This window comes from Siphateles boraxobius, unplaced genomic scaffold (genome assembly GCF_051911475.1).
Source record: "Siphateles boraxobius isolate OS27281-9 unplaced genomic scaffold, OSU_SipBor_1 7, whole genome shotgun sequence".
In the NCBI taxonomy this organism is placed as follows: domain Eukaryota; kingdom Metazoa; phylum Chordata; class Actinopteri; order Cypriniformes; family Leuciscidae; genus Siphateles; species Siphateles boraxobius.
Window position 1 is genome coordinate 591517 of NW_027509197.1, and position 27266 is coordinate 618782.

At 39.1% G+C, this 27266-nt stretch overlaps 2 protein-coding genes across 4 annotated transcripts in view; one reads left to right on the forward strand and one right to left on the reverse strand.

Moving 5' to 3' along the window:
• Positions 1 to 10915, forward strand: part of ppp1r9ala (protein phosphatase 1 regulatory subunit 9A-like A) — a 76187-nt gene extending 65272 nt beyond the window's left edge. The window contains exons 16-20 of one of the 3 annotated variants that reach the window (XM_077217040.1): positions 3433 to 3631; positions 4916 to 4960; positions 7621 to 7737; positions 8292 to 8480; positions 9437 to 10915. In XM_077217040.1, coding sequence (XP_077073155.1) covers positions 3433 to 3631; positions 4916 to 4960; positions 7621 to 7737; positions 8292 to 8480; positions 9437 to 9595 — 709 coding nt within the window. In that variant the 3' untranslated portion in view covers positions 9596 to 10915. The remainder of the gene's footprint in view (positions 1 to 3432; positions 3632 to 4915; positions 4961 to 7620; positions 7738 to 8291; positions 8481 to 9436) is intronic. The other 2 variants (XM_077217041.1, XM_077217042.1) reach the window with 2 other exon arrangements.
• A 2451-nt stretch (positions 10916 to 13366) lies between these two features.
• On the reverse strand, positions 13367 to 23005 carry pdk1 (pyruvate dehydrogenase kinase, isozyme 1). The gene is made up of 11 exons (XM_077217055.1): positions 22233 to 23005; positions 21635 to 21776; positions 21474 to 21545; positions 20098 to 20282; positions 19738 to 19833; positions 19194 to 19271; positions 18997 to 19073; positions 18698 to 18796; positions 16839 to 16949; positions 15970 to 16083; positions 13367 to 15377 (listed from the first exon to the last, which is right to left on the reverse strand). Exons 1-11 carry the CDS (start codon positions 22339 to 22341, stop codon positions 15237 to 15239), a joined length of 1224 nt encoding a protein of 407 aa, XP_077073170.1. The 5' UTR covers positions 22342 to 23005; the 3' UTR covers positions 13367 to 15236.
• Between the last annotated feature and the right edge of the window lie 4261 nt (positions 23006 to 27266).

Genomic DNA, 27266 nt, shown 5'->3' on the forward strand with positions numbered 1-27266 from the left:
CAATGATAAGCATTTAATTTAAGGTTTTAAAGGCTTTTATTGGCTGTCAATATTTACAGTGATGAATCATCATCTTCATAACCTCTGTAATTTACTCAGTCATGCTGGATATCAGCGTCTGGGCCAGATCCTGACTGATGGCAATCCATTCTTGCTTTTATTAACGCAATTTGATCACAATTTGTGGACTTCTGCTTGTCCACTTGTCTTTTGAGGACTGACCACAGGTTCTCTATTACCCCTTTTCCACCAACAAGAACCAGGTGCTGGGTCAGAGCCAGAGCTAGTGCCGGTTCGGAGTTGGTTCGACTGATGAGCTTTCAAAGAACCGGTTTGCCTTTCCACAGGCTAGAGAGCCATCGCAGAGCCAGATCTTACGTCATCTCATGTTGCCCAGCAACGCTAGCGCAGCAGCGCCAAACACAAACACACCAGGCTTGTTCGAGATGGTTCGGCGCAAGACATCGAAGCACTGCGAGAGCGATCCAAAAGCAGAAGGAGTCGTATGCTCTCCAAACACTCCCGCAGCTCCGATCAGTCCATGCCGCTCCGATGCATCTTGAACAAGCCTTCCATCAACAATGGCGGTCGTTGCGTTACTTTTTATGCTCATGGCTTTGCAAACCTACATCGGTGTCCAAACATGGCGAATCCAGCACGTTCGTGCAGCTCGCCGTAACTTGCATTAACGGAGATTACAATCGAGCTGCTATTAGCACGATTAGCTGCTATTTAAAAAATGGCGGTCACAAGTTTCTGTTCGTCTTGTTGGTCACGGTAACCCCGCCCCCAGCCACTGACGTAAGCGGTTCTTACTTCTAGACCAGCAATGATTTGGTGCTACTTAAGAACCACTTTTAATGGTTCGGAGCTGGTGCTTTGGTGGTCGAAAAACAAAGAACCGATTTGAAACTAGGCTCTGGCTCCGAACCAGCACCAGCTCTGCCTTGGTGGAAAAGGGGTATATTTTGAAATGATTAAAAAAATTGAAATGTAATGATCTCCCATGCACTTCATTATCCCTCTTGCCTTGTTGTGACATGGCGCTCCATCATGCTGGAAAATGCACTTCCATTCTTTATTCATGGGAGTGGTTTTGGGAAGAATTGGATGAAAAGCAACCCCTACACATGGACGGTCTCAGGATGCTTCTTTGTTGGCACGACACCAGACTCATGCTAGCGTTCACCTCCTCTTCTCCGGACAGTTGTTTTTCCAGAAGTTTTTCCAAGCAGTCGAAAGGGGGAAATAACATTGCTCTAGTCTCCTGCTGTCCAATCCTTGTACCTCTGCAGAATCTCACTCTGTCCTTGATGATTTTCTCTGAGAGAAGTGTCTTCTTTGCTGTCCTCCTTGAGTCCAGGCCGTGGTCCAGAAGTCTTCACCAAAGTTCTTTCAGGTCCAATATTCTTTCCAGCTATTTCCTTACACGTAAGGCCATTTTAATGCAATGGCTGCACATCTTTGTTTGAACTAACCATTGCAAACACAAGGACACATGGGTTGGAAGGGAACCTTTAATAGTCTGCTCTGATAATCCAATCAGAATGATAGAGTGATACTTGTTCACGCTTTCCCATATGCTGATGATATGATTAGTGAAATGATGTTAGCTGGTCATTTCAGGGCCAAAACAGGGAAATTTGGGTTTTGAAAAAGTAATTTTTTTGTGGCTAATGAAGCATTTTGCAATTATTTAAAATGCATCTGTTCATAATGATCTAGAAACATTGTGAATCAGCACCACAACAACTGAAGCAGCAAACACAAACTTTGTCACTGCCAACACTGTATTGGCTGTATGTGTATTGCAGTGTTGTGCCTGAACACGTTCATATTTTGGGCGAACGTGAACTGAACGTACTGTATTACTGCCTGATGAACGTTACTGTGAACTTGTTCATTCTGGTGTCTGTGAACGGCAGCACTCTCAGTTTAACTTCGTTCAATAGGGTGCCAGATTTCTATAGAGCCTTTCAGACGAAAACCCGGCTAAAACACACCGTAAACAGGCCTTAATATGTAGCGGAAAAAACAGCCAATCTGGCAACACCAGCCACCAGTGTCGCACAGCCGCATGCGTCATCAAAACAAAATCCAGCAAGGAGGCGTCCTATGATCATTTAAATGAGTTTTAGGGCTGGAGGATGGGAAAAATCTTACATTTCTGTGCAAACTTTGCCCGCCGATAAAATAAGTGCTGTCTGTGGTTCTATATGGGCTGTGGCAATAATTTTGAAAAATAATAGCTCGCAGCAACATATGGAAAAAAAAGAACTACGAACTAGTTCAAAATTTTGAAGTATGAACTATGACCAGAACTAGTTCATTTAAAAGTTCCCATATTATGCAAAGTTCACTTTTGCATGCTGTTTGGACATACATGTGTGTTGGCAGTGTGTGTACACAACCACCCAATAGTGATAAAAATCCACTCACTCCTTTTTTGTTAATCCCCATAAATCATCAGCAGTGCCTCCCAACGACCTGTTTTCAGAATGCTGTTTTAGTGACGTCACTAAGTACAGGCCCCGCCCACGTGTGTTGACAGACACTGCCGTTCTAACATAGACCCGCCCTGATCGAGTTCACAGCTGCTGCACTCATAAGAATGTCTCCCAGTGTTGTAGGTGTTGTGTGGCTGGATGTATTATTCCACATAGCTCTCTCTCTTTTTACTCCCAAATCTGAGGCAGCCGCTGAAGACGAGGTGGAATTATTTTGTCTTTAAAGAAAATGCTCCCTCAACTCTACCGAAATTCGTTTATGTAGTTGCGCACTTCTTATATCTTACTGTTTACTCAGCTCTTACGGTGAGTTTCTGAAGTAAAACTGATGCTTCATCTTCTGTGTTATGTACAATAAACTTTATTAAACTCATCAGTATATGTTTGATCATCATTCGGACCTGGTCCGAAACAGCAGACTTTTAGGCTATTTATGGTGGATACATACAAGCAGATGACAAATACGTTATAACCGTAATGAAACTACTAAACTATACCTGTTCCATCTCTATACAGCACTCTGACTCTGTAGGCATTATTGTCCGACTCCGGGTCGAAATGAACACCGTTACTGAGAGTTTCTGATATTATTATCATCATTCTGTGAGATGAAATTGTCCTGAGACTGAGCGTGAGCTCTTGAAGCTCCGCCCCCTGTGCTGTGCTCATTTGCATTTAAAGGGCACACACTAAAACAGCGGCAAAAAATGACAATTTAAACGTGCTGTAAAAAATGATCTGTTGGGTATTTTGAGCTAAAACTTCACATACACACTCTGGGAACATCAGAGACTTATTTTACATCTTGTGAAAAGGGGCATAATATGGGACCTTTAAAATTTGTGAACTGAAATGTGAACCAGTTCATGTAGAAAGTGAACTTTCCCAACACTTTTCTTCTCGTATCTGGTGTTGGGGTTGTTAGGGGCTCAGCAGAGTTACTGGAGGAGTCCGGGGTGCGAGTCTCTCCCTCCGAGTCCATGACCTCCATCCCCACCTGCATGCCCTTCTCCTGGTTTGGAGAGAAGGACAAAGAGCGAGACCGAGAGCCGTCGTCCTCCACCAGCAGTCTCCCATACACCACTGCAGATGCCAGCGAACATGCACACAACTCCAAGAACAAGGTGAGAACTTCTTCAGTTCTGCGCAAGAAACCTCAATTCATTCTCTTTCATGGATTCAAACTAATTCAGAACTGTTATAAAACTTCGAAACATAATGACTATTAATTGACTAAGTTTGACACCATTTATAAAACAATTATCTTACTATGTGGAGTGTGAATTCTGACATAACTATCTGGTATCATATTTATTAATTAGTATATTGATCCTTGAAGTTTCAGGGCTAAATAATATGTAAATCATAATGTCTAAATATATCAAATCTAACACACTTGTGTCACTTCACAAATAGGATACAAAAAAAGTATTATATTAGATGTTTTTTGTTCTATTTTTTGTGTTCATTTCTAGCAATACACATTAAACAAGTATAAAAATCAAGCAAAATTGATCAAATTAAGACATTTGTTTTTTTTAACTAGATAGTGTTCTTGCTAAGTGATTCATGTTATCAAATATTTTATGCTTCTCTTTAATGCTTCTCACAACACAAACCTGAGATCTGTGTATTTAAGTCAAGGGACACCAAAGTGTCTCATATGATTCATAGTCACTAAAAAATATCCATCATCTACTTACCGTTCAAAAGTTTGGGTTTGGTAAGATTTCATGTTTTTGAAAGAAGTCTCCTCTGCTCACCAAGGCTGCATGCATTTGATCAAAAATACAGTAAAAACTGTAATATTGTGAAATATTATAAAAACGTGAATATATTGTAATCAAAGCTGAATTTTCAGCATCATTACTCCAGTCTCCAGTGTCACATGATCCTTCATATCTTTATAGAAACTAAGACAATAAAAATGTATTTTTCAGAATTCTTTGATTAATATAATTTGAAATATATACATATTTTGTGATAATATAAAAGTATTTACTGTCACTTATGATCAATTTAACGCATCCTTTCCTAATAAAAATGTAAATTATTTATTTATTTATTTTTAACTTGGTAATCCCAAACTTTTGAACAGTAGTGTATGTACTATTGACACTGTCTAGTCTATATAATTGCTTGTAAAAGTGAGTCATATGGGAGAACTAACCAGCTTTCTGACAACACATGACTAAAACTAAACAACAAATATCTGGCATCCAGCTGGATTTGGTTTAGTTTGTGTTCAACTGTGAGATGCTAAGGAGAAGCAGTGTGAGTGTCCTGGGATGAAGTCTGCAGGCACGGATGTGATCAATAACCAGACCTGTGCTCAGGAAATGACCTCAGCGTGTTTGGTAAAGGTTTCGGACAGTGATGTCATATTATTAACCCCTCTCCCCGAACAGACAAACCTCTCCTGGTCTTCTCTGTTCAGTCGCTCCTTAGATTTGGTACAGTATATTTTCTCTTATAGACGCTTAAATTTAATCTAGCAATGTAGTGAAATTCTAGCTGAATATCAGACCTAGTGTCTAGCATTAATAGTTGTAGAATCACATTAGTGTGTGTGTGTTTGTTCTGAATGCAGTGCACTAGAGCATGATGCTGCTTATTATTTAATCAGATTTATTTGTACAATCACTCTTTTTTTTCCCTCAAATGATTATTTTTCCAGCCTCCAAATACAGGCTTCTATTGTCATTAAAGGGGTGGTTAAACACAATTTCACTTTTCTTACTTTAGCTAGTGTGTATTGTTGCTGTTTGAGCATAAACAACATCTGCAAAGTTACAGCGCTCAAAGTTCAAAGCAAAGGGAGATATTTGCTTTTAAAGAAAAGGACTACAACAAACGGCTGGTAGGGACTACACGACATTCCTCCCGGGTTTAGTGACATCAGCAACCCTAAAATGTACATAAACCCCGCCCCCGGGACACGCAGTCCATGTTGAGAAGAGGAAAAGTTGTTTGTATTTGTGAGTCAGCTCAAACTTTAGCATCCTTCTTTTCACATGCAATAAAATGTCACTCTGTGTGCATCTCACAACAGTTCCTATACGAGCGATTTATAGATTAACATGACAGAATATCCTAATTGAAGATAGTTAACTCCACATCAGCAATATAAATTCATTAACTAACCATTCAGAGACGTCCTGTTGCATTCTACATGTTGTCACTTCTTGAGTCTCTCCATCTTTGTCTGACTCTGTTTTAACATTAAAGGCAGAACAGTTTCTGTCATTTTAGTGTGTCTGCGTGAGGTAATCGCTCTGCTAAAACACAAGAGTGCTTTAAACCCCGCCCTCTGCAGCAGCTCATTTGCATTTAAAGGGACAGGCACAAAACGGTGCATTTTTGATAACCCTCAAAAAGTGATATGCTATGTAAAATTGAACTTGCTATCAAAAAATATCTGCGGGGTATTTTGTGCTAAAACTTCACACACACACTCTTGGGACATCAGAGATTTATTTTACATCTTGTGAAAAGGGCATTTTACCACCCCTTTAATACAACATTGTTGCTTGTAGATGCATTACGCTGCTGATCTGGTTTAGTATGTGCTGTTATGTTGTAGTTGTAGGTAGGTGGGGATTGACCGATATGAGTTGGGCGATATAATGCAATATTAATAGGGCTGGGTTGAAAATATTGATAACTTTCATTTTGATGAACCGATATTGATTCTTAAATCCCAAGATCGATTCTGTTGATGCATGGAAAAAAAGTCAAAATTATTTGTTGCGCGCTTCCCATTGAGTAATCGCGATGAGCTTTAGTTTAGTTACTTTTGATAAGAAACAAAATCAATTTAATCACGAAATTCCAACATATGTGGTTTTGTCGCTCTTCAAGCAGCACATAAACTTTGATGCTATGCTGTAACTTACTGAAATGTCCCATGTAATCGCTCAAAGGCGTAATCATGTAATCGCTCAAAGGCGTAATCATGTAATCGCTCAAAGGCGAAAGTCGTCAATAAAACAGCTTGTAAACAATGTTGGTTAAAGTTACATTTATCTCAGAAAAGCCATTCAATGACCATATCTCGATAGATAGCTATAAAAAAATAACCAGAGAGGAAAATTTTAATAAATATATGCAGTATACTGCATATTCATTATATTTCTACTCAAGCTGTTAGTTATGTTTGTTTAATCAATCTTTCAGGAAAACAACCATTGTTTAAATGTTTATATTTCAACAAATGGAGTATAGATGCATTATAATTTAATTAAAAGAAGTTAAAAACTGCCTTATGTGCAATTTTAAACGTTTGAATTCAACTCAGTTTTTATTTGAGTGTTAATTATATCTAAAATAGATAGCAATTGAATTGAGTAGTTTGGACTCTTGCTAATTTTAACCTTTAATATTATTGTAATGTACCAGCGGACAGGGTTTCCTGTCTAGTTTACAGCATTAGTGGGTTGATATTTTTTTTCCTTTAAACTGACATGTACTGTAGCTGATATACAGTATAACCAGATGAATCAATATCAAAATTGAATTAAATCAAAGCTTGGGAATTGGAATCTAATCGATTCAAGAAACCAGTAACAACTAGAGCCGCACAATCCTAGATAAACTGAGAATAGAAAATAAAAACATTTGTTTCAAATAGAGATCATGATTCTCCCACAATTACTGAACAGACAACGAAACTAAAATAATATGTAATTTTCTAGAGGTTCTGACAAAATGTAAATTGATGTAGTCTATTTTAAAAAATAATAATAATTTTAATTCATTATTTTTTTTTGGGGGGGGGGGGGGTCAGATATAATGAATGATTCAATGATTCACTCATAATGACTCCACTTGTTTCATTACTGGATGAATCAGTGTTTTTAGATAAATATCTTGAATGAATGATTCAACGATAAAAACATTTATAATTTTTCGCCACCGACTGAAACCGTAAATAATGTGCTGTACATACATACACATGCAGCATATTATGTACAATCAACAGGACTAGAATTGGTTTGTTTTAGTAATCTTAATTGATTATGAGATGCTCTGCGGCTGTGCATCAGCTCGTTCTCTAGGCGTAAAGACCTGAAAATCCCCCAATAACAAATCCTGCTTTCTGTGCCCGTTCCAGAGTTTGTCAGTGCTAGATGATTCGAACCATAGCAGTCCTGCTTCAGATTTGTCTGGGCTGGTGGTGGAGCCCAACCTGTCGGGCCGCTCTCATACGTTAACCTTCTCCTCCAGCGAGGTGAGTGCAGATCAGACGTCACATTCGTTTGCATGGCTTTCCTGTGGCGTAAAAAGGGTCCTCTGGAAGGTCAAGCATTGTCTCGATCCCCGGCCACCTTCGCTCGTGGAGTTCCTGAGTTATTTTTACTCTGAAGCGCTGCATGTGTGTGTTGATGGCGATCCCCGTTTCATTTCATGTGTCTGTTGTCAGTAGTGCTTGTTTTGCATGACGAGAGGATCGGATGCATGTCGCGTGAACATGAGCAGATAGCATTCATTACATCCAAAACACATGCTGTGTGTTTTTTGTATTATGGTGTTAGAATTTGGGATGAAAATTGTATTAATTGTAATGAAAATAATGGTCCTTAAAAGGCCAAACGGTCAAAATGTGTTCGATTTTGAGGTGAAATCTGGCGTTTCATGAGATTCGTGTGTGTGTGTGTGTGTGTGTGTGTGTGTGTGTGTGTGTGTGTGTGTGTGTGTGTGTGTGTGTGTGTGTGTGTGTGTGTGTGTGTGTGTGTGTGTGTGTGTGTGTGTGTGTGTGTGTGTGTGTGTGTGTGTGTGCGTTAGATGCTGGATGAGGAGCCTTGCTCTGGAGGGAAGGAGTATCACTGGCAGACCCGTCCGGTCTCTGATTGGACGTCCCAGCAGGTGTGTCATTGGCTGATGGGTATGAACATGGATCAGTACACACCTGAGTTCAGCACACAGGCCATCGATGGACAGCAGCTCCTGAACCTGGACAGTGACAGACTCAAGGTGAGCGTGCTGAGCACTCGGAGGAGGATATGACGTCACTCATTTTCTGAACAGAACTGTTTCTAATCTGGTCTTAAAGGGACAGTTCACCCAAAAATATAAATTCTGCCATCATTTACTCATCCTCAAGTTCTTTCAAACCGGTATGAGTTTCTGTCTTCTGCTGAACACAAAAGAAGATATTTTGAAGAATGTCAGCAACCAAAGAGTTGCTGGTCCCCATTGACTGCCATAGTAGAAAAAAAAATACTATGGAAGTCAATGGGGTCCATCAACTGTTTGGTTACCTATATGCTTTGATTGACCTCCAAAAAAATATACCCATTGACACACATTATAAAGCTTTGAAGAGCCAGGACATGTTTTTAAAATAACTCTGATTGTATTCGTCTGAAAAAAGAAAGTCATATAAATTTTCATTTTTGGGTGAACTATCCCTTTAACCAGTATATCGCCCACCCTTAACAATAGTGAGATGAAATTATTTCAGGGATATTTTGGCTTCACAGTCTATGATATGAATGCAAAAAGGAAAGCACAATCTTTTAGAAAGATCTCCCCCTGGTGGCTGGTTACAGTATAGCTCATAAGCCCCACCCTCTCCATGTAATCCAATGGGATGCGAGTCAAATAAAAAAATGCAATTACACTTTAGTTTTGTTGTCATTTTAGGTAGTTATCATGCAGGTGTTAGTTTTTCCATTAAGTTTGGTTTTAGTTTAGTTGGTTATTTGATGTTATTAAAACAGGGTGTAATGTCATGATTGACAGCTGTGTTTGCCAGTGAAGGCCTGGTACACTTCTTATTTCAAAATGCAACTCTCCAGATTTAAAAAATGCATTAATATCACTGCAACATTAAAGACGGTGCTTAATACTACATCGCCAGCCGTAAATGCCTCAATGCCACCGTCGTCTGCTGATACGCTTGTGTGTTTTGAAACGCTCTCCCACAGGCTCTGGGTGTGACCAGTCAGAATGATCGCGCCATCATCAAGAAGAAGCTGAAGGAGATGAAGAAAGCGCAGGAGAAGATGGAGAAACAGCGGGAAAAGCGTGAGAAAGAGGCCAGACGCAGCGGACGCCTGCCCGCCAGCACTGACTCGCTCTGCTGAAGATGAGGTTCATCTTTCATTCATGTTTGGCAGACTGGGACCACTTCCTTCAACACACACACACACACACACACACACACAAAGGAGTCACTATCAGAGAATATACGGAGTACGGTCAGTAATAACCTGTGCTGAAACACTAATGAAGCTGCTTATGAGAACATCTTCACACACAAATATGAGCAGAATAGACATGTTCATCTAGAGGTAGTGGATTTAATAAGAAAAGCGGTTACACACTCTACCCATTTTTGGGCCTGTTGCCTTCACTGTTAAAAAAATATTAATATTTTTTTTTTTTTAAGTATTTTTGTCTTTTTACCTATAAAAATCTAAACCTCTTAAAGCAAGATAAATGCATAAAAAGCAAACTAAATTTTGTTACAATTTGTTAAAATAAAAGCTGAATTTGCCAGTGAAGAAAAATACATATAATTGATATTCTCTGAAAATATTTTTTCTTTCTTTTCAGACAATATGAAAATCAAGAAAATGATTTTTTTGCCGTGATTTTTCTATTAGACTATGAATGAGAATGAATATGGTTGTCCAATGTATAGCAGACACAAACTTTTATTAGTTTTAATTGTATTTTATGAAACCACTGTAGCGGCTATAAAAACACTCACTAAGGGATATATACATATTTAGATGCCTATTTTCACATCTTCGCCACTAACATTGTGGCACAAATAGTGCTTTTAAAAAGATTTCATGTTGTATTTTTAGTACTTTTTGCTGGAACCTTGTACAGTCGAGTGATATTGAGCACTATATTTTTTACTATAACAAAGGGGAACATGGTTTATAAATGTACAAATGAAATATTTTATACACGACTATTAGCATAGCTTTAAGGAAAAGACGTTAACTTTTGTACACATTTTCTACTAAGTAGAATAGCTTGTTGGTTAAAACCATTTTGCTAATTCTGAAAAGCAGAGAGTGAAACTCAGTGAAAGGTGTTTGTACATCCAATCTTGATAAATACATACTGTTGGTTGTTTTTATTTGGTCGGTTACTGCTTTTTATGTTATGGATATGGTGCAAAAATACTTAATTGTTACAAAATATAGCATTGTTTTATTAGTTGCCATCACCCAGATTGAATTTCACTAATAACAAAGGATGTAATGAATACTGGATTATTATGATTGTAAGCTTGTGCTCATGTCATCATGATTCTGTGTCCTGTGGTTATATTTTTCTACCTTGTAAAATAGATGATTTGGACACAAAGACTGTAAGACAAAATCAAGCTTTCTATCTGGTACAAAGTGCTTAAGCTGCAAAATAAATGCTTTCACCTCTCGTAGAAATGTGTCTCATGTGTTCAATCCAAAATGTTCTTTTACAGTATAAAAAAAAAAGTCAGATCGTAATATTTAGAAAGCCTTTTCAGTCACAGCTCAGTTACCTATTAAACTAGGGTAGGCAATTTTGGGAGAGGCTAGCAATTTAGCGAGCTAGCTTTGAAAGCATAAGATCCCACCCTCCCTTCAGAGAGTCTCCAAAGCCACACCTTTAAAACACATAAACGCGCACAACAGGAGCAAAACAAAAGCATCACGAGAGACGGAGTTAAACTACCTCATGTCTCAAAGCATATATTACAATAATAACATGTATTGTTAAAACTTAATGCTTAAAGGTGCATTGTCTAATATTTAGGAGGATCTGTAGACAGAAATGCAATTCAGTGGTGTATAAAGACCTTTCTTAATGAACTTTTATGTTTTTATTACCTTAGAATGAGCCATTTCTATCTACATACACCACAGGTCCCCTTGCATTGAAATAGCCATTTTGCACCGACATGTTTCTACAGTGGCCTTAAATGGACAAACTGCTCTACAGAACGCGTTTCGTCACTGTTGTTCTTCGTGCAAGGAAGCAAGCTAAAGTCCGCAAATAAAACACTGACACAATGATAAACAAGAAACAATAATATTTGCAAAAACACATTGTTTTACTGAATAATAAAGTAAACATAATTTCATAATTTATCTTTGTAAAGAAACCTCATTGCTGAACTGCTACTCTCTGCTGTCTCATATGATCTCCTGTCGGCCACCGTAACTTTTGATGGTTGCAATGTGTAACCTCACCACTAGATGCTGCTAAAAATCACACACTGCACCTTTAAAGAGCTCTTGTACCACCTGACTGCTGCAGATTAATTTCGGGGTTGATGTTGTCGCCATTGAAACACATAAATTCGAGTCACGAACCGCTCCGAGCTTAACATCATGTCATTGATGTTTGCTGTTCGATTGCTGTTCCTGATCCTGATCGATTGCTCCTGTCTGCCTAGCTGCCTTCTGTGTTTTGTTTGCTTCGAGGCTGTAAGCTCCGTCTAAGCCTCGTATTGGCTTTGTATTTCTTTCTGTTTTGAACCATCATTTACTACCATTTCTAGTTGTTTATACTACTAAATACAGCTTAGACAACATCTCAGATTAACCTGACATCGCTAGCTTCCATTATTTGATAGAACAACAAGCTAGTAATTCGCTAGCCTGTTAACGCGCCACCCGTGTTCTCAGTCATTTATTTATTTTTCTCTCGCGCGCCCGCGCCTCTGAGTTCATAAAAAGCCCAGGTGAGTAAGAATCAGTCAACAAACACGGTGAGTAATGTCTTGTCCTGTTATTGTCACCTGCACTTCATGTTACATGTTTAGCATAGCCTTCCCGTCGGCAATATAGGGTTTATATGTGATAAATGCAAGGAAACAGTCAGGCTGACGGAGAAGATTTCAGAATTAGAAACACGCATCCAAACTTTAATTGAGGATAGTAAGTGTGCTAGAGCTTTAGATTCTACTTTGGATGCGCCTAGCATAGTGAACTCTTTACATGATTCGGTTCCGCCTGAATTATTGCCTGTGCAGCCAGGCAGATGGGTGACAGTGAGGGATCGCTCTAGTCACGGATCAAAAAACCACTCTTCCGTTCCGATTACCATAACAAATCGATTTGCCCCACTCAGTGAAACACTCACTGAGAATTCTGTTGATTGTGCCCTGGTAATTGGTGATTCGATCACACGCAACGTGAAAATAGGGACACCAGCCAACATAGTCACATGTTTGCTGGGAGCCAGAGCGCCTGACATCAAAGCAAATTAAAAAGTGCTGGCTAATGCTAATCGTAAATTCTCTAAGATTGTTATTCACGTCGGCACTAATTATGTTCGACTCCGCCAGTCGGAGATCACCAAAAATAATATTAAAGAGGTGTATGAACTCGCAAGTACGATGTCAGGCACTGTAATTTGCTCTGGCCCCCTTCCTGTTCGAAGGAGTGATGAGATAGTTAGCAGATTGTCATCACTCAATGGCTGGCTGTCTAAGTGGTGTCTGCAAAATAATATAGAATTCATAGACAATTGGAAAAGTTTTTGGGGCAAACCTGACCTGTTGAAAAGAAATGGTATTCATCCCTCCTGGGATGGTGCTGCTCTTCTCTCTAGTAATTTGGCTCATAGTCTTAGAGACAAAACATGACAATCTGGGGCTCAGGTCAGGAAGCAGAAAAACTGGCTAAACCGACCGTCTGCTAGCGGCCTCGCGTCACCAAGGTCAGATAAATCCCATCACATAGAGCCTGCATGACCTGACTTCTTCACATCCACTAAAAATCCTCAAATCAAGTTGACTAAGTTATTGAAAAAAATGGCTAAAAAAGTTAGATATCAGAAAAGCATGTGCAGGAAAGCACAATAACAGACATTTTAAAGCGTACAACCCATTTGAAATGAGGCTACAGTTACAGTCTGTCTCCAGTAGAGGCCACTGGAAATAAACTCAGTCCTTTATTGAACAGAATGAGTTTCAAACAACTTAACACTTGTTTAACCCCATCAAGAGAAGCACACAATTCACACAAACATGCGTTTTGTCACTTAAGTGCTTGAATTATTATTTAGCTGAAGCTGAAAATTTTCTGGTGGTGAGAAGCATTTAAGACTTTAAACTATTCACGCTACACTGTTTCTTAAAAAAAAGCATCTTTCTTTAGACCTTTCGATCTTTACATCGTCTCTGAAAACCACGCAACACATGGGACTGTATGTGGAATGTGAAATCCCAGTTATGCTGGTGCCAACATTTTAAAGCAATAATGATCAACAACATTACAGTCCATCTCATGATGATGGATAAATAAATACTGACTTACATATTAAAATATAGAAGAAAACGCACATTAGATCTCTCAAAAGTAAAACACACTCAAAATACACCAGAACAGCGACCGCATTGTCGTCTATCTGGAGTGTGATGGCACTAGCAACACCTGTGCTAACTTCTAATACTGGGAGCAGCTGTTAAACTTCCTGATGTTCGTAACACTGTCTCTGACTCTTCCACACGAGCAGAGCGATGCAGAGAAGATCTGCTGAAGGTACAGGGTACGGGAACAGAAGATCAGCTGAAGGTACGGGAAGAGAAGATCTGCTGAAGGTACAGGGTCCGAGAAGAGAAGATCTGCTGAAGGTACAGGGTCCGGGAAGAGAAGATCTGCTGAAGGTACAGGGTCCGGGAACAGAAGATCTGCTGAAGGTACAGAGTCCGGGAACAGAAGATTTGCTAAAGGTACAGGGTCCGAGAAGAGAAGATCTGCTGAAGGTACAGAGTCCGGGAACAGAAGATTTGCTAAAGGTACAGGGTCCGGGAAGAGAAGATCTGCTGAAGGTACAGGGTCCGGGAACAGAAGATCTGCTGAAGGTACAGGGTCCGGGAACAGAAGATCTGCTGAAGGTACAGAGTCCGGGAACAGAAGATTTGCTAAAGGTACAGGGTCCGAGAAGAGAAGATCTGCTGAAGGTACAGAGTCCGGGAACAGAAGATTTGCTAAAGGTACAGGGTCCGAGAAGAGAAGATCTGCTGAAGGTACAGAGTCCGGGAACAGAAGATTTGCTAAAGGTACAGGGTCCGAGAAGAGAAGATCTGCTGAAGGTACAGGGTCCGGGAAGAGAAGATCTGCTGAAGGTACAGGGTCCGGGAACAGAAGATCAGCTGAAGGTACAGGGTCCGGGAACAGAAGATTTGCTAAAGGTACAGGGTCCGAGAAGAGAAGATCTGCTGAAGCTACAGGGTCCGGGAAGAGAAGATCTGCTGAAGCTACAGGGTCCGGGAACAGAAGATTTGCTAAAGGTACAGGGTCCGAGAAGAGAAGATCTGCTGAAGGTACAGGGTCCGGGAACAGAAGATCTGCTGAAGGTACAGAGTCCGGGAACAGAAGATTTGCTAAAGGTACAGGGTCCGAGAAGAGAAGATCTGCTGAAGGTACAGGGTCCGGGAAGAGAAGATCTGCTGAAGGTACAGAGTCCGAGAAGAGAAGATTTGCTAAAGGTACAGGGTCCGAGAAGAGAAGATCTGCTGAAGGTACAGAGTCCGAGAAGAGAAGATCTGCTGAAGGTACAGAGTCCGAGAAGAGAAGATTTGCTAAAGGTACAGGGTCCGGGAAGAGAAGATCTGCTGAAGGTACAGGGTCCGGGAAGAGAAGATCTGCTGAAGGTACAGGGTCCGGGAAGAGAAGATCTGCTGAAGGTACAGGGTCCGGGAAGAGAAGATCTGCTGAAGGTACAGGGTCCGGGAAGAGAAGATCTGCTGAAGGTACAGGGTCCGGGACGAGTCTAGGCGCTGCGGAAGGTGGTCATGTCTTTGGGTTCTTTGCTGGGAACACACCAGTCATCGGCCTCATGGATGGTTTTGTAATGTTTCCAGGCGGATTTGTTGTAAACGGGAAGCCTCTCGATGGACTCGGTGGACAAAGCCTTCGGGAATCAAAACAACACGCTGTTATAAATGGAACTCAGGAGTGAAGAAGAAAATATATCAACCACTAAAAAATAAAGATAGTCATGTGGGTGAACCTAATAAAAACATGACCAGTTCTTAAATATTTTAATAATAATAATTATTATTATAATATGTATTATTATTATCATACGTGATCATTAAAGTGTTTTGGGTTGGTTAGATTTGTTTTCTGAAAGAAATCACTTATGTTCACCAAGGCTGCATTTATTTGATCAAAAATACAGTAAAACAGCAATATTGTGAAATGTTAATATTTAAAAGAACTGTTTTCTATTCTGAAATGTTTTTTTTTATTTCTATATATATTATTCCAGTCTTCAGTGTCACATGATTCTTCAGAAATCATTCAGTGTTAAAAAATAGTTTAATGCATTACAGTAAAAATAATGTCATATTCATAATTTACAAAAAAATGCAAAGAATCTGAATGGACTAAAAATAGAATTTATTTTCTTTAAACAAATATTAATAATAATTATAAAAATAAGTGGATAATTTTGAGTGGATGAAATACAGTTTTTAAGAGTTACACACAGAGTTACTCACTCTAATGTAAATGATGGCATCTGTGCCGAATCCCTCCATAGAGTAGAGCTTGAGGTCACCCTGGAAATATCTGGCGTAAAGTTTGGAGAGGGGCAGCCCGTAACCGAAGCCAGCCTGACAACACAACACAACACATGCCATCAGCACAGCACACTTTTACTCTCAATAAACATATTGTGGGTTATTTAACATGTCATTAAGACTGTACAGGAAATGTCACATTCATTTATATAGCGCTTTTTATAATACAGATTGTTTTTAAAGCTGCTTTACAGAGATAACAGGAAAATAATGCAAAAAAAGTTTAGGCTATTTCTAGAAGAAAATAGTGTCACAGTCCAGCTTAAGTAAGTTCAGTGATGTTTCATTTTTGTTTTAAAAAAATTATTAATTTAGTTCATATATATATATATATATATATATATATAGCCACTCTGGAGTAAACCGTGATGCCATCGTCCAGCTCAGTTCAGTTCTTGTATAATAGTGTCGATGCAGGCAGATCAATATTATTGTTGAATATTAAATTTAATGTTAAATTTAATGTCCCCAACTAAGCAAGCCAAGCCAATGGCGGAAAGGTGGAAAAAGGCGACAGTGGCAAGGAACCAAAACTCCATCACATTTTGCACAGGAAATGTGTAGTTCAAAACAATGTATGTTCCATTTTTATTGATCAAAAAGTTGAGACAGAGAGGGCGAACAAGATCAAATTCCTACATCCGTATGAAAGCTCAACTCCATCTTTCTGAGCTTGTACCGTGATCATTAAGCCACAGTCGGTACAACAGTTAACTTAACCATTAAAAATAAAACCAAGAATGCGGACTGGGTTATGTGTTCATATTTCAGTGGTGTCTCATACTGACCAGAGGAGTGGCTCGAGACGTGTCCATCTGGGGACGTGGAGCAGTGGAGTATGTGTACGTGAACAACCTGTCAATCTTCCTCAGTGGAACTCCGCCTCCACGATCACTGACCTATGACAGAGCAAGATGAGATCTGTGATCATGAATCACATGAAACTGAGTTTTTATTTTATAATAGCCAATCAGCGATCAAGGATTCTGACATCAAGTGCACCCTCATGTACAATGTAAGTCAATGGTGACCAAAACAGTTTGGTTACCAACACAAAAATATATATTTTTTTGTTATTTTAATGAAAGGATACTCTAAATAAGAAACTAAAACTGCCCATAGGTGGCGGTAAATGTCTAAATGAGTAAATCATTCCTTCAGCTGATTCATTCATGATGAATGAAGTAAATCATTTGTTCACCCGATTAGTTGAAAACATGATTTCATTCACTGATGAAACACGCACAACAGTTCTGTGGTCAAACTTAGCAAAAACAAACAATATTGTGTATAAAATATAACAATATTAACTTCTTATTTAATGAACTGTAGTATAATTGAACTGGTGTGTTAAATGCACTAATCACTTTAACACCATTTTTATTTTTTACATAACTAATTAATTATATCAACACTATCTCCAATTGTGAAACGTAATTTTCAGCATCATTACTCCAGTCTTCAGTGTCACATGACCCTTCAGAAATAATTCTTATATGCGGATTTGATGTTCAAGAAACCAATTATGATTATCATAATTCAGCATGTATTTAACAAAAAATCTATTGTAACAGTATAAAATACATTTACCGTCACGTTTGATCAATTTAATGCATACTTGCTGAATAAAAGTAAAAAAAAACAAAAAAACATTCTGAGCCCAAATGTTGGATGGTAATGTTTGCATGAAATATGTGAGGAATCTGGTAATTTCCTTGACTTATAAAGAAGGTCTAAGAAGTGATTGACTTAACTGGCTGTTCAGCTTTAATTAAAGGATTAGTTCATTTCACAATTAAAATTTCCTGATAATTTACTCTCCTCCACGTCATCCAAGATGTTCATGTCTTTCTCTCTTCAGTCGAAAAGAAAATATTTTTTTTCCATATTTTCATATAGTAACTTCAATGGGGTCCAACGGTATGAAGGTCCGAATGTCAGTGTCAGTGCAGCTTCAAAGTCTCGACACGATCGCAGCCGAGGAATAAGAGTCTTATTTAGCGAAAAAAACAAACATTTATATACTTTTTTTAACCACAAAAAAGCTCACACATTACATAATCACGTTAAAAGGTCACACATGTTCCGGTTCAGAAATGTAGGGTAGGGTGAAAAACTCCCTCATTTTTTCATCGTTGTTTTACCTTTTATTTTTTTTGCAAATGGTGTTTGATTTAGTCTTTGCACATTCGCTTTTGTAAACACTAGGTCGGTACCTACGTCACTCGTGACCTTTCAACGTGATTACGTAATGTGTGGCACATCACAGCTAGTGCAAGACGAGCATTTGTGGTTAAAAAGTATATAAATGTTTCTTTTTTTAAGAAAATGACAGATGGTTTCGCTAGATAAGACTCTTATTCCTCGGCTGCGATCGTGTCGAGACTTTGAAGCTGCACTGAAACTGACATTTGGACCTTCAAACCGTTGATAACCATTGAAGTCACTATATGGAGAAAAACCTGGAATATTTTCCTCAAAAAACGTAATTTCTTTTCGACTGAAGAAAGAAAGACATGAACATCTTGGATGACGTGGAGGTGTTATCAAATTATCAGGAAATTGTTTAATTCTGAAGTGAATTACTCCTTTAATAAGTTGAGGTGAGGGGTTACCACAGATTTGAGCACAGCCAGTCTGCCCGTACCTTGACGGTCAAGTCTTCGTGTCCGAGGACGATCTGGACGTGCACCGGGGGATATTCCATGGCATCTTCATAGAGTTCCATGGTAGCGCGCATGGCATTCTGCAGGAGTCACACAACATATTTATAGCTCAGCACTGCTGCACATCTAAAGAGCAAAGCCATTCACACCACAGGAAAACCAGGCATACAGTAGTGCTGCAAAACTGAATTCTCACACTTTACTCAGAACTTTTGGCAAATATGCTCCACAGATGATTTATTACATCAACATTTCAGAGGTGAAAAATGATGTACAGCACCTTACAGAGCTCAAACACCATGTGGTACAGATGAGACGGCACATACACCACAACAATGGGTTTATCCGGTCCTTTAACTGCAGAGGAAAAGCATGAGAAACAGCAGTCACACTTCCGATCATCCGTGATGGATTTAGCCATCATGAATTCAGTCACATGACTTCAAGTGAATGAATGTCTGTGCAGCAGAAAGTTACCATTAAATTCTTCCAGCACTACCTCAGGTGAGTTCATATAATACCGATCACACAGGTTACGGGCATTTTCATAAGCATCTGAGAAAGAAAAAAAAGAAAATTGTTATAATGTTGAATAGAAAAGTAGATTTTGACATTTACTAAAGAAATATGGGTTGTGCTTGTCAATGCCATGTCTTAGTGGTTGCAAGAAATTTTGATCAAATTTGACCTCAAAATAATAAAAAATTAACTAGATTTTCTTAATGAAGTCTACAATGTAAGTCTAATTTAGGACTATTTAGTTTTTTTTGCGTTGATATTATTTGCATAACAATTAGGCAAAAAAAATTGTTGTGCTATTCTCAGTGAAGTTTCTCATGAGATTTTTATTATTTGCTGTATAAAAATTATATTATCTAAATTTTAGTCCTACATTTACGTATTCATCCATCATGGTAGCATTTTGTACTCAATCTAATGCATGCTTATTTGAGTCATTACCCAACAAATAAAATATTTTAACTATTGCTAAATGTTTATATGAAAGAAAAATCCCTGTCACCTTTGACCACATCAGTGACAAGACAGTTGGGGTCAATGCTGCCGATCTGTTTGGGATGAGCAGGATTGTCACGCACCTTTCCCCCAAACAGAAGAGCTGAAAACACACAGACATCATCATGTTATTGACATCTTGACATAAAAGAGTGACGATCAATGAATGGGATTCTGAAATGTGGGGCACTGATGGCTGTGAAACTCGTAAACATGCCAGTCGCTTTTCCAAACTACACTATGAGAGAACATTCCAGGAGCCCATTCAACTCTTTGCATTTCTGCTGTCCATAATGGGCCCTATTATAAACTACAGCACTAGAAGTGTAAGTGTAAGAGTGTGTGTGTGTGTGTGTGTGTCACTCACTGTGCTGGTTCAGGAGCATTCTGATTGAAATCCTGCTCATGTAGAAGCGGTCCAGGAAGTACTGCATGTTCTGGCTGGTGATTGGGTCGGTGCCGTAGGTCTCCTTATACTCCACCACTCCTTGAGCCATGGTGGGAACTACATCATTGTGGCGGTTTCTGATCTTAATCACAGCATCTGTGAAGCTAAAACAACAGTGGTGTGCGTTTATGTGTGTAAAAGTGTGTGTATTTGTTAGCTCAAGCAGAGCTGGAAAGTAGAGGTCTTCACGGATCCACTAGGACCTGGGAGGGTTTGGGTCCAAAACTTTTGTATAAAAAAGTAATTTTAAATAAATGTAAGTTGTGAATTTCCCCGTTTGGGAATAAATTATGTTTATAATCTAATATAAATATGTTTTTACTGACAAATTCTTTAAAGTCCCCCTGTAATCAACCATTTTATCCCTTAAAACTCCTCTTTGATCACCAAAATGACATATTTAAGCGTTTTTTGTTTCCTTTAAAAATCATGTCTTCATGCCTTTATATAGTTTGAATGTAACTCTACACCATTGCCTCATTTAGTATACTCAGTTCTATGAATATGCAAATAAGCCCCGCCTCCACTCACTCACTCAGCTCAGAGATCCACTCGTTGATGATCACACGTTGATCTGATTGGTTACAAGGTAGTTTGTGACGTTAGAAACACCAGCGATTTCAAACTGTGTTTTTGAGACTGTCTTTGATTCACTGCAGTTTTAAGGAGAAAATACTCAGCAAAAGACTTTTGAATTCACACATGGTTTGTCTTAAAGCATATTAAAAACATAGACATATAAAAAACATTAAAAACTTGATTTTCACCACAGGGGGACTTTAAAAAATGCCAACCGTTTGTTTTTCATTTTGAGCATTTATCAATATTTTACTACTTAAAACAAATACGTATCATTAATTCTATAACATTATTATTATCCCCACTTCTCTGTAAATACGCGCTTCTATGTACATAATCCCTTCTTGGTGCATGCAGCAGCACCAACTAAACACTCATTTAACAATGAGTGCTAATTAATATTAACATAAATATAAATTTTCTTGCAAATATAATTACTGATAAGGTTTTGGTCATATCGCCCACCCCTAACCTACCGTGTGTTTCTTATTAGTCATATCTGAATTTGGTCGTACCCAGTTAAAAAAAGTCCCCACTAATCTCTATTTTTAGAGATTTATTTTGGGGTCGGGTCGGACTCTGGCATAACTTCAAGTGGCCTGTCTCTTTTTAAATTTCATTATGCACGTTGGGTTTGGGTGTGAAATGATTGGGTCAGGTACAGATCTTAGGACCATAGAAGACCTCTACTGCAGGGTATTTGATGTATCTCTTACTCATGTGTGACAGTTTGATCATTCATATTCCTGTCCTTGAACTCAAGTATATCCTGGAAACTTTGCATGTACCTGCAGAGATGCAACACAACCAAAAATATTTAGCTCAGATATGCAAACATATCCCAATAATAGCACTACATGCATGCATTCCCACTGACCAGCTCTGCACCAGGTGCACTGAAGGAGTTCTCAGTAGGTTATCAGGCAATAAATCGATTTCCTTCAAAATATTTGCCAGCCTGACAGGCAGCTCCTGCCTTAGAAACGTGAATGAAGTTTTCTCACACGCATTCTCTGAACCTGAAGAGAAAAATGTGTACAGAAAGACAAAAAACTATGAGAACAACATCATCATTTGGTGATCTCACCATTCAACTGATAAAGGTGGGACTGAGTACAGGATTCCCAGAGTTATGGGCACTTGGGGGTCCGATAAACTGCACAAGGGGCCCTGAAAACCAATGCCTAGTGAAATGTAAATCAAACAACACCATAGTATATGAAAAATGATTGTTATTAACATCAAATACCATTATCACTGTACCATGATAGTTCCCCCCTGCCAAACATTGTAATCTAATGTAATCCAATTAATATTACCATGATAGGACAGGGATAACAGGTTTAAATATTCAAACTTTCGATTTTTTTTTTCTCTCGATTCTAGTCCACTTACATGTTAGAGACTGTCTGTTTATCATGTTCTGTACGGTTATATTCTCTTGTTAAATTGTATCCACTTGATTCCAGACTTACCAAAATCTATGAACTGTTTCATAGAGAGAGGAGAAGGCGAGAACCTGGAGTAAAAGTCGATTTGCTTGGAAATAGATGCAGCCTTCATCAAAGTCCTGAAGATTCTCATATTGACGTCTTTTGCGGTTTAGTTCTTCCGAAAATCTAAAACAATATGTCCTGTTGGCTTTCTGAACTCATATTTTCTTGTCCAAAATATAGTCAGGAGAAGACTGTGTACTTGTTTCTCGTGGTGTAAAGTTGAATGTCAGTCATGTTCGAACATGCATCGTCAGTTCACTCATCCAGTTCCACTCTGTAGAAAATGCAGTTCTGTATTACCCGGTAATGGCATTGCACACACTATATGATGACCCTACACATGCAGGTAATCCCGGAGTAATGCTTGACGTGTGTGAAGACAGATAAGCTCTCCAGCAGCTTGCGTGCGTGTGTGTGTGTGTGTGTGTGTGTGTGTGTGTGTGTGTGTGTGTGTGTGTGTGAGCTCATCTGATACGCAGGAGCATCAGCGCACACTGGGCCTCTGACCGCATTAATAGCGCACGACACCCGCTAAACAACACCGGCTGAGCTCCGAGGACAACAAACCCTGAAAAAGCCGTAATCTCCGACCTGTTTTCTTGATTATCTATTTTGTTTTGCCAGGTTGCTGTAAACAAGTTGACTTTCGTTAATGCTGCACTGACATATGCATAGAGCGTCCACTCTGTTTACTTCCGTATTGTGGGAGTCGCTGAATCACGTGACTGTCTGAGACTGCGGCGACTTTCATTGATTAGATAGCACACGTGCGTCTGCAAGATGTCTGTCTGTTAAAGATCACTTCATCAGGAAAGCATCTGCTGTTTACAAACATCTGATAGACGTATTTAAGATGACAGTTTTACATACATTCTAAATCATAAACATCTTAAAGACATTCTAAAAGTTTTGAAGTTTTGACATCTGACAGGAAACAATCCTAGACTTCTAGGCCTATTGCAGATGAGCCAACAAACAAACAAAAAAATCGTCTTCCAAATGTAAACACGTACATCAGTCTCCGTGATCTACGTGTATCTGAGACGTAAATGCTGAATAAATATTTTCAAAAATTACGCGTGTGTGCATTTTGGGTATACATTTATACCCGGAAGTAATATGCTGAAAAAGGGGAGGCTGCAGAGAAGGTCTCGTCGTGTAAACGCCCCCTAAGATGCATATGCACAGTTCAGTTCAATACAGTATGGAAATAGCTTTGTAATTAGAAGATTTAATTGCAGCATAAATAAATATTAATGATTTCACATTGTTGTTTTGGCTGCCCCTGAATTATTAATTAATAAATTAATAAACCCCGTTCATTCATTCGAGACGTGCATTTGCGTGCGATGCATGGGGCAATATAATGTAGCATAATGATGTCTAAGGGTAAGTTTACACAACAATGATGTACTAAAAAGTTTTTTCTTTGCACATTTTTTTTTGCATGCAGGCTACAACGTTGTCAAAACGATCCTTGTTGACACGGATCCTTGAAAACGCTGTAGGCATTCTGCTGTCAGGCCAGTAGTTGGCAATGTCACTTTGTCAAGAAACACTAGTACACTAACCCGTTTTCAAAAGTTTATTTTTTCAAGCCCCCAAAATGATGTTGTCATATAAATGAACGGCCAAAACGCATAAAAAGTGTTCAGTTTTTTGTTGAAAAAGGTGTTGTGTAAATTCTCTCTAGTTCAGTTGAATGGTATGTGTATGATATGTGTATGAGTGTATGAAAGAGAATACTCTCACTAAGAGTGAATACCGGCTGCACTTAAAGACCTCCTGAAATCAAAAGTTTTTTAGCTTTGATTATTGTAGCGGGTGACATCAAGGGAGTAAAGTTGTGAATCAAGGGGGTGTGGTTAGCCTAGTATAAAGCTCAGTGGTAGGAACGAGGATAGTAGGTGCGTTTGTTTCTGGCCGGCGGAAATCGATCGACACTTGTGGTGTTCATATGCGAGAGGTTCGCCTGTGGATTTCTTTGGATATTTGAGACAGCTCTACGGAGCCCATTTGTTGCTCTTGTTGTAATTTAATTTGTTTTTTTTGTTTGTTTATTTGGTTTGGGTATATTGTCTAGTCCGCCCGGGCGATTGAGCTGGTAATCGGGCCCAAAAGAAATGGTAAAGGCCTTTGGGGCGGACTAGTTTTCTTTCTCTTTTTGTTTGTATATTGTTTGTTCCCCCACTATTTATTACTGCAGCACGAGGATGCTACTGGCTTAGTGTTTGAACAGAGGAGCTACTTTTGCATGTAATTTATTTTGGATTAACTGAGTGATTCACAAGGTTTTGTTTGATGCATTTAACTTATGTTTTTTCTGATTGCGTTGATTCTTATTTTGCTGGGTGGTTTAGAGGCTCCTTCTGTTCGGGTAGTTTGTGATGAAAGCATCCTTGTGTGTGTGATGTACTTTTTGTGTAAGCCAAAAATAAACCTTGATGATTTTTTTTCTATTTAATGAACCTGAGTTGTGTTTTGTTTAGTTAGCGGTGGGTCATGTAACATTCTGGCGTAGTCGTAGTTTTTTTCTCAAGATAATTAGTGGCAAAGTATTATAATTGTAAGTGGGGGAATATAATTTTTTTCTTGTTTTTATTATTTTTTTGGTCAACAAGAGCAACATTGGGCTGTTGTGCTTATACAGCAGACGAGTTCTGGGGTTATGTCTTTGGAAGGAGCTGTAGGAGGCACCATGGATCCTGAACAACATGCACAAGGATTATATTCACCAACTGCTCCATCTGGGCCTTCAAGCAGTAGTGTGGACAGTGTGGGTTCAGCTGCAATTGAAGTGGAGAGAGGGAGACAAGTGGTGTTTATTCAACAAACTGAGAAGGTACCCAAGTTTTCAGGAAATTTGGATAAGTCTGATTCTCTTACCATAGAAGAATGGATTGAATTGGTGGAGATCCATATTCAAACAAAGCCTACCGAGAAAGAAAAAGCTCTGTGGGTATATAATCATTTAGAGGGTACTGCTCGAATAGAGATAAAATATCTCCCAAGGGTGGAAAAAGAGAGTGTGGATTATATATTCAGAGTGTTAAGCGAAATCTATGGGTGCTTACATTCTCATATTTCCTTGCAGCGTCGTTTTTTTAATCGTAAACAACAAGAGGGAGAGTCTCTTTTAGATTACTCCCATGCATTGATGACTTTAATGGATCAAATTGTGAAGTCAAATGAATTGCCTCATGTTAAATCTCAAAGAGATCTTCGTGATCAGTTTTGTGATGGGGTTAAAGATCATAACTTGGGTGTGAGATTAAGAGACCAAGTACGTGCACATCCTAACTGGACCATTCGTGATGTACGTAGGGAAGCTGTCCAATGGATGGCACAATGTGAAGGACAGTCTTTTAAACAAAAACAAAATGACGCCTTGTACTTTTCTAATGAGGCCCAAGTTAAGGTGCTTAGTGAGCCAAAAAGTGCAAATCCGTTTGAATATTCGGAGCTTAGATCTCTCATTGAGGCACAACAGAGTCAGTTGGACTCATTGATGAAGGCGCTGAGCCCTTCTACTTCTTTTCCTACTCCTAGAAGTAGAAAAAAGGCTGAAAGTGATTTAAGATGTTTTCGCTGTGATCAGTTGGGGCATATTGCACGTTATTGTTTAGCCCCTCCACAGCCTAGACCTGCACAGATCAAAAAAGAGAATGTAACTCAGCCGGAAAACTAGAACCCGCCAGTGTACAGAGCCACACACTGGTAGGGGTATCATTAGGCTCTAATGCATACACTACATCTACACTGGTGAGTAATTGTCCAGTGATAGAAGTTAAGTTTGGGGATGTATTGATTTCTTCATTACTGGATACAGGTTCAATGGTTACCACCATAACTGAGAGTTGTTATAATAAACACTTTGCTCACCTTGAGAATGTCCCACTTCATGATTGCTCATGGTTAGATCTTAGAGCAGGAAATGGTTTAGAATTGCCTTATTTGGGCTATTTAGAGTTGGACATCACGGTTCTTGGAAATTGTATGCCTACTATGGGTATCCTTGTAGTGAGAGATCCCAGGGACCCTCAAATGCAGTATAAAAAAATTAAAACTCCTGCTGTATTAGGCATGAATATCACTAAAGGGTTTTATCAAGAGTTATTTCAACAGCATGGCTCCAGTCTTTTTGATATCCCTTCTGTGCAGGATTCTGCTCCAGGATGGAGGCAAGCCTTGAGGCATTGCCAAGTTGAGGAAGCTATATTGAATTCAGTTGAAGCTCATAAGGTAAAAGTACGGGGTGGGTCTTCAGTGTGTGTTGCTGCAGGTGCATTAACATTTGTTCCAGTCACATGTCCTAAGGTTCCCTCACAAGAACAAATTAAATTTTTAGTTGAACCACTAGACTTTGATGAGGGTGTTTTGCCAGAGGGGCTGTTGGTATCTACGGCTTTTGTTTCTTCTGAGAGGGGAATTGCTTATGTACCTGTAACCAATGTCAGTTATTATGATGTTTGGTTGACCCCCCGTAGGGTTATAGCAACTGTTTCTGTGGCTAATGTGGTGGCTGAGCAGGATCCACAAGCCGAGTTCCCTAAGGTTGCTGGCAATGAATGTATGTCTTATGTTACCTCTCAGCAAGTTGAGCACGTGGATGAAGAGTGGACGGATGTTCCATCTTTTGATGGTTTAGTTGAGACTGAGCAATTTAAGGCTAAAACTTTATTAATTAAATATCGTTCATTGTTTGCCAAGACTGATATGGATGTTGGGTGTACAAATCTGATAACTCATGAAGTCCCTCTTTTGGATGATACTCCAGTATGCCAGCCCTATCGCCGGATTCACCCTTCACAATATGAGGCGGTGAGAGCTCACATTAAACAACTGTTAGATAGCCGAATAATAAGGGAAAGTAGTAGTCCCTATTCATCTCCAATTGTTTTAGTACAGAAGAAGGATGGAGGTCTTCGAATGTGCGTAGATTACCGGCAGTTAAATGCAAAAACCAGGAAAGATGCTTTTGATTTGCCGTGGATTGAAGAGTCAGTGGATGGT

Bases quoted from the DNA above. Each gene is read 5' to 3' on its own strand.
- pdk1 (XM_077217055.1), bottom strand. From the start codon at position 22,341: ATGAGAATCTTCAGGACTTTGATGAAGGCTGCATCTATTTCCAAGCAA. The intron at 21,777-22,232 runs GTAAGTCTGGAA...TTTTCTCTTCAG, and splicing joins GAAACAGTTCATAGATTTTG to GTTCAGAGAATGCGTGTGAG. The intron at 20,283-21,473 runs GTAAGAGATACA...CTGTTGTTTTAG, and splicing joins GATCAAACTGTCACACATGA to CTTCACAGATGCTGTGATTA.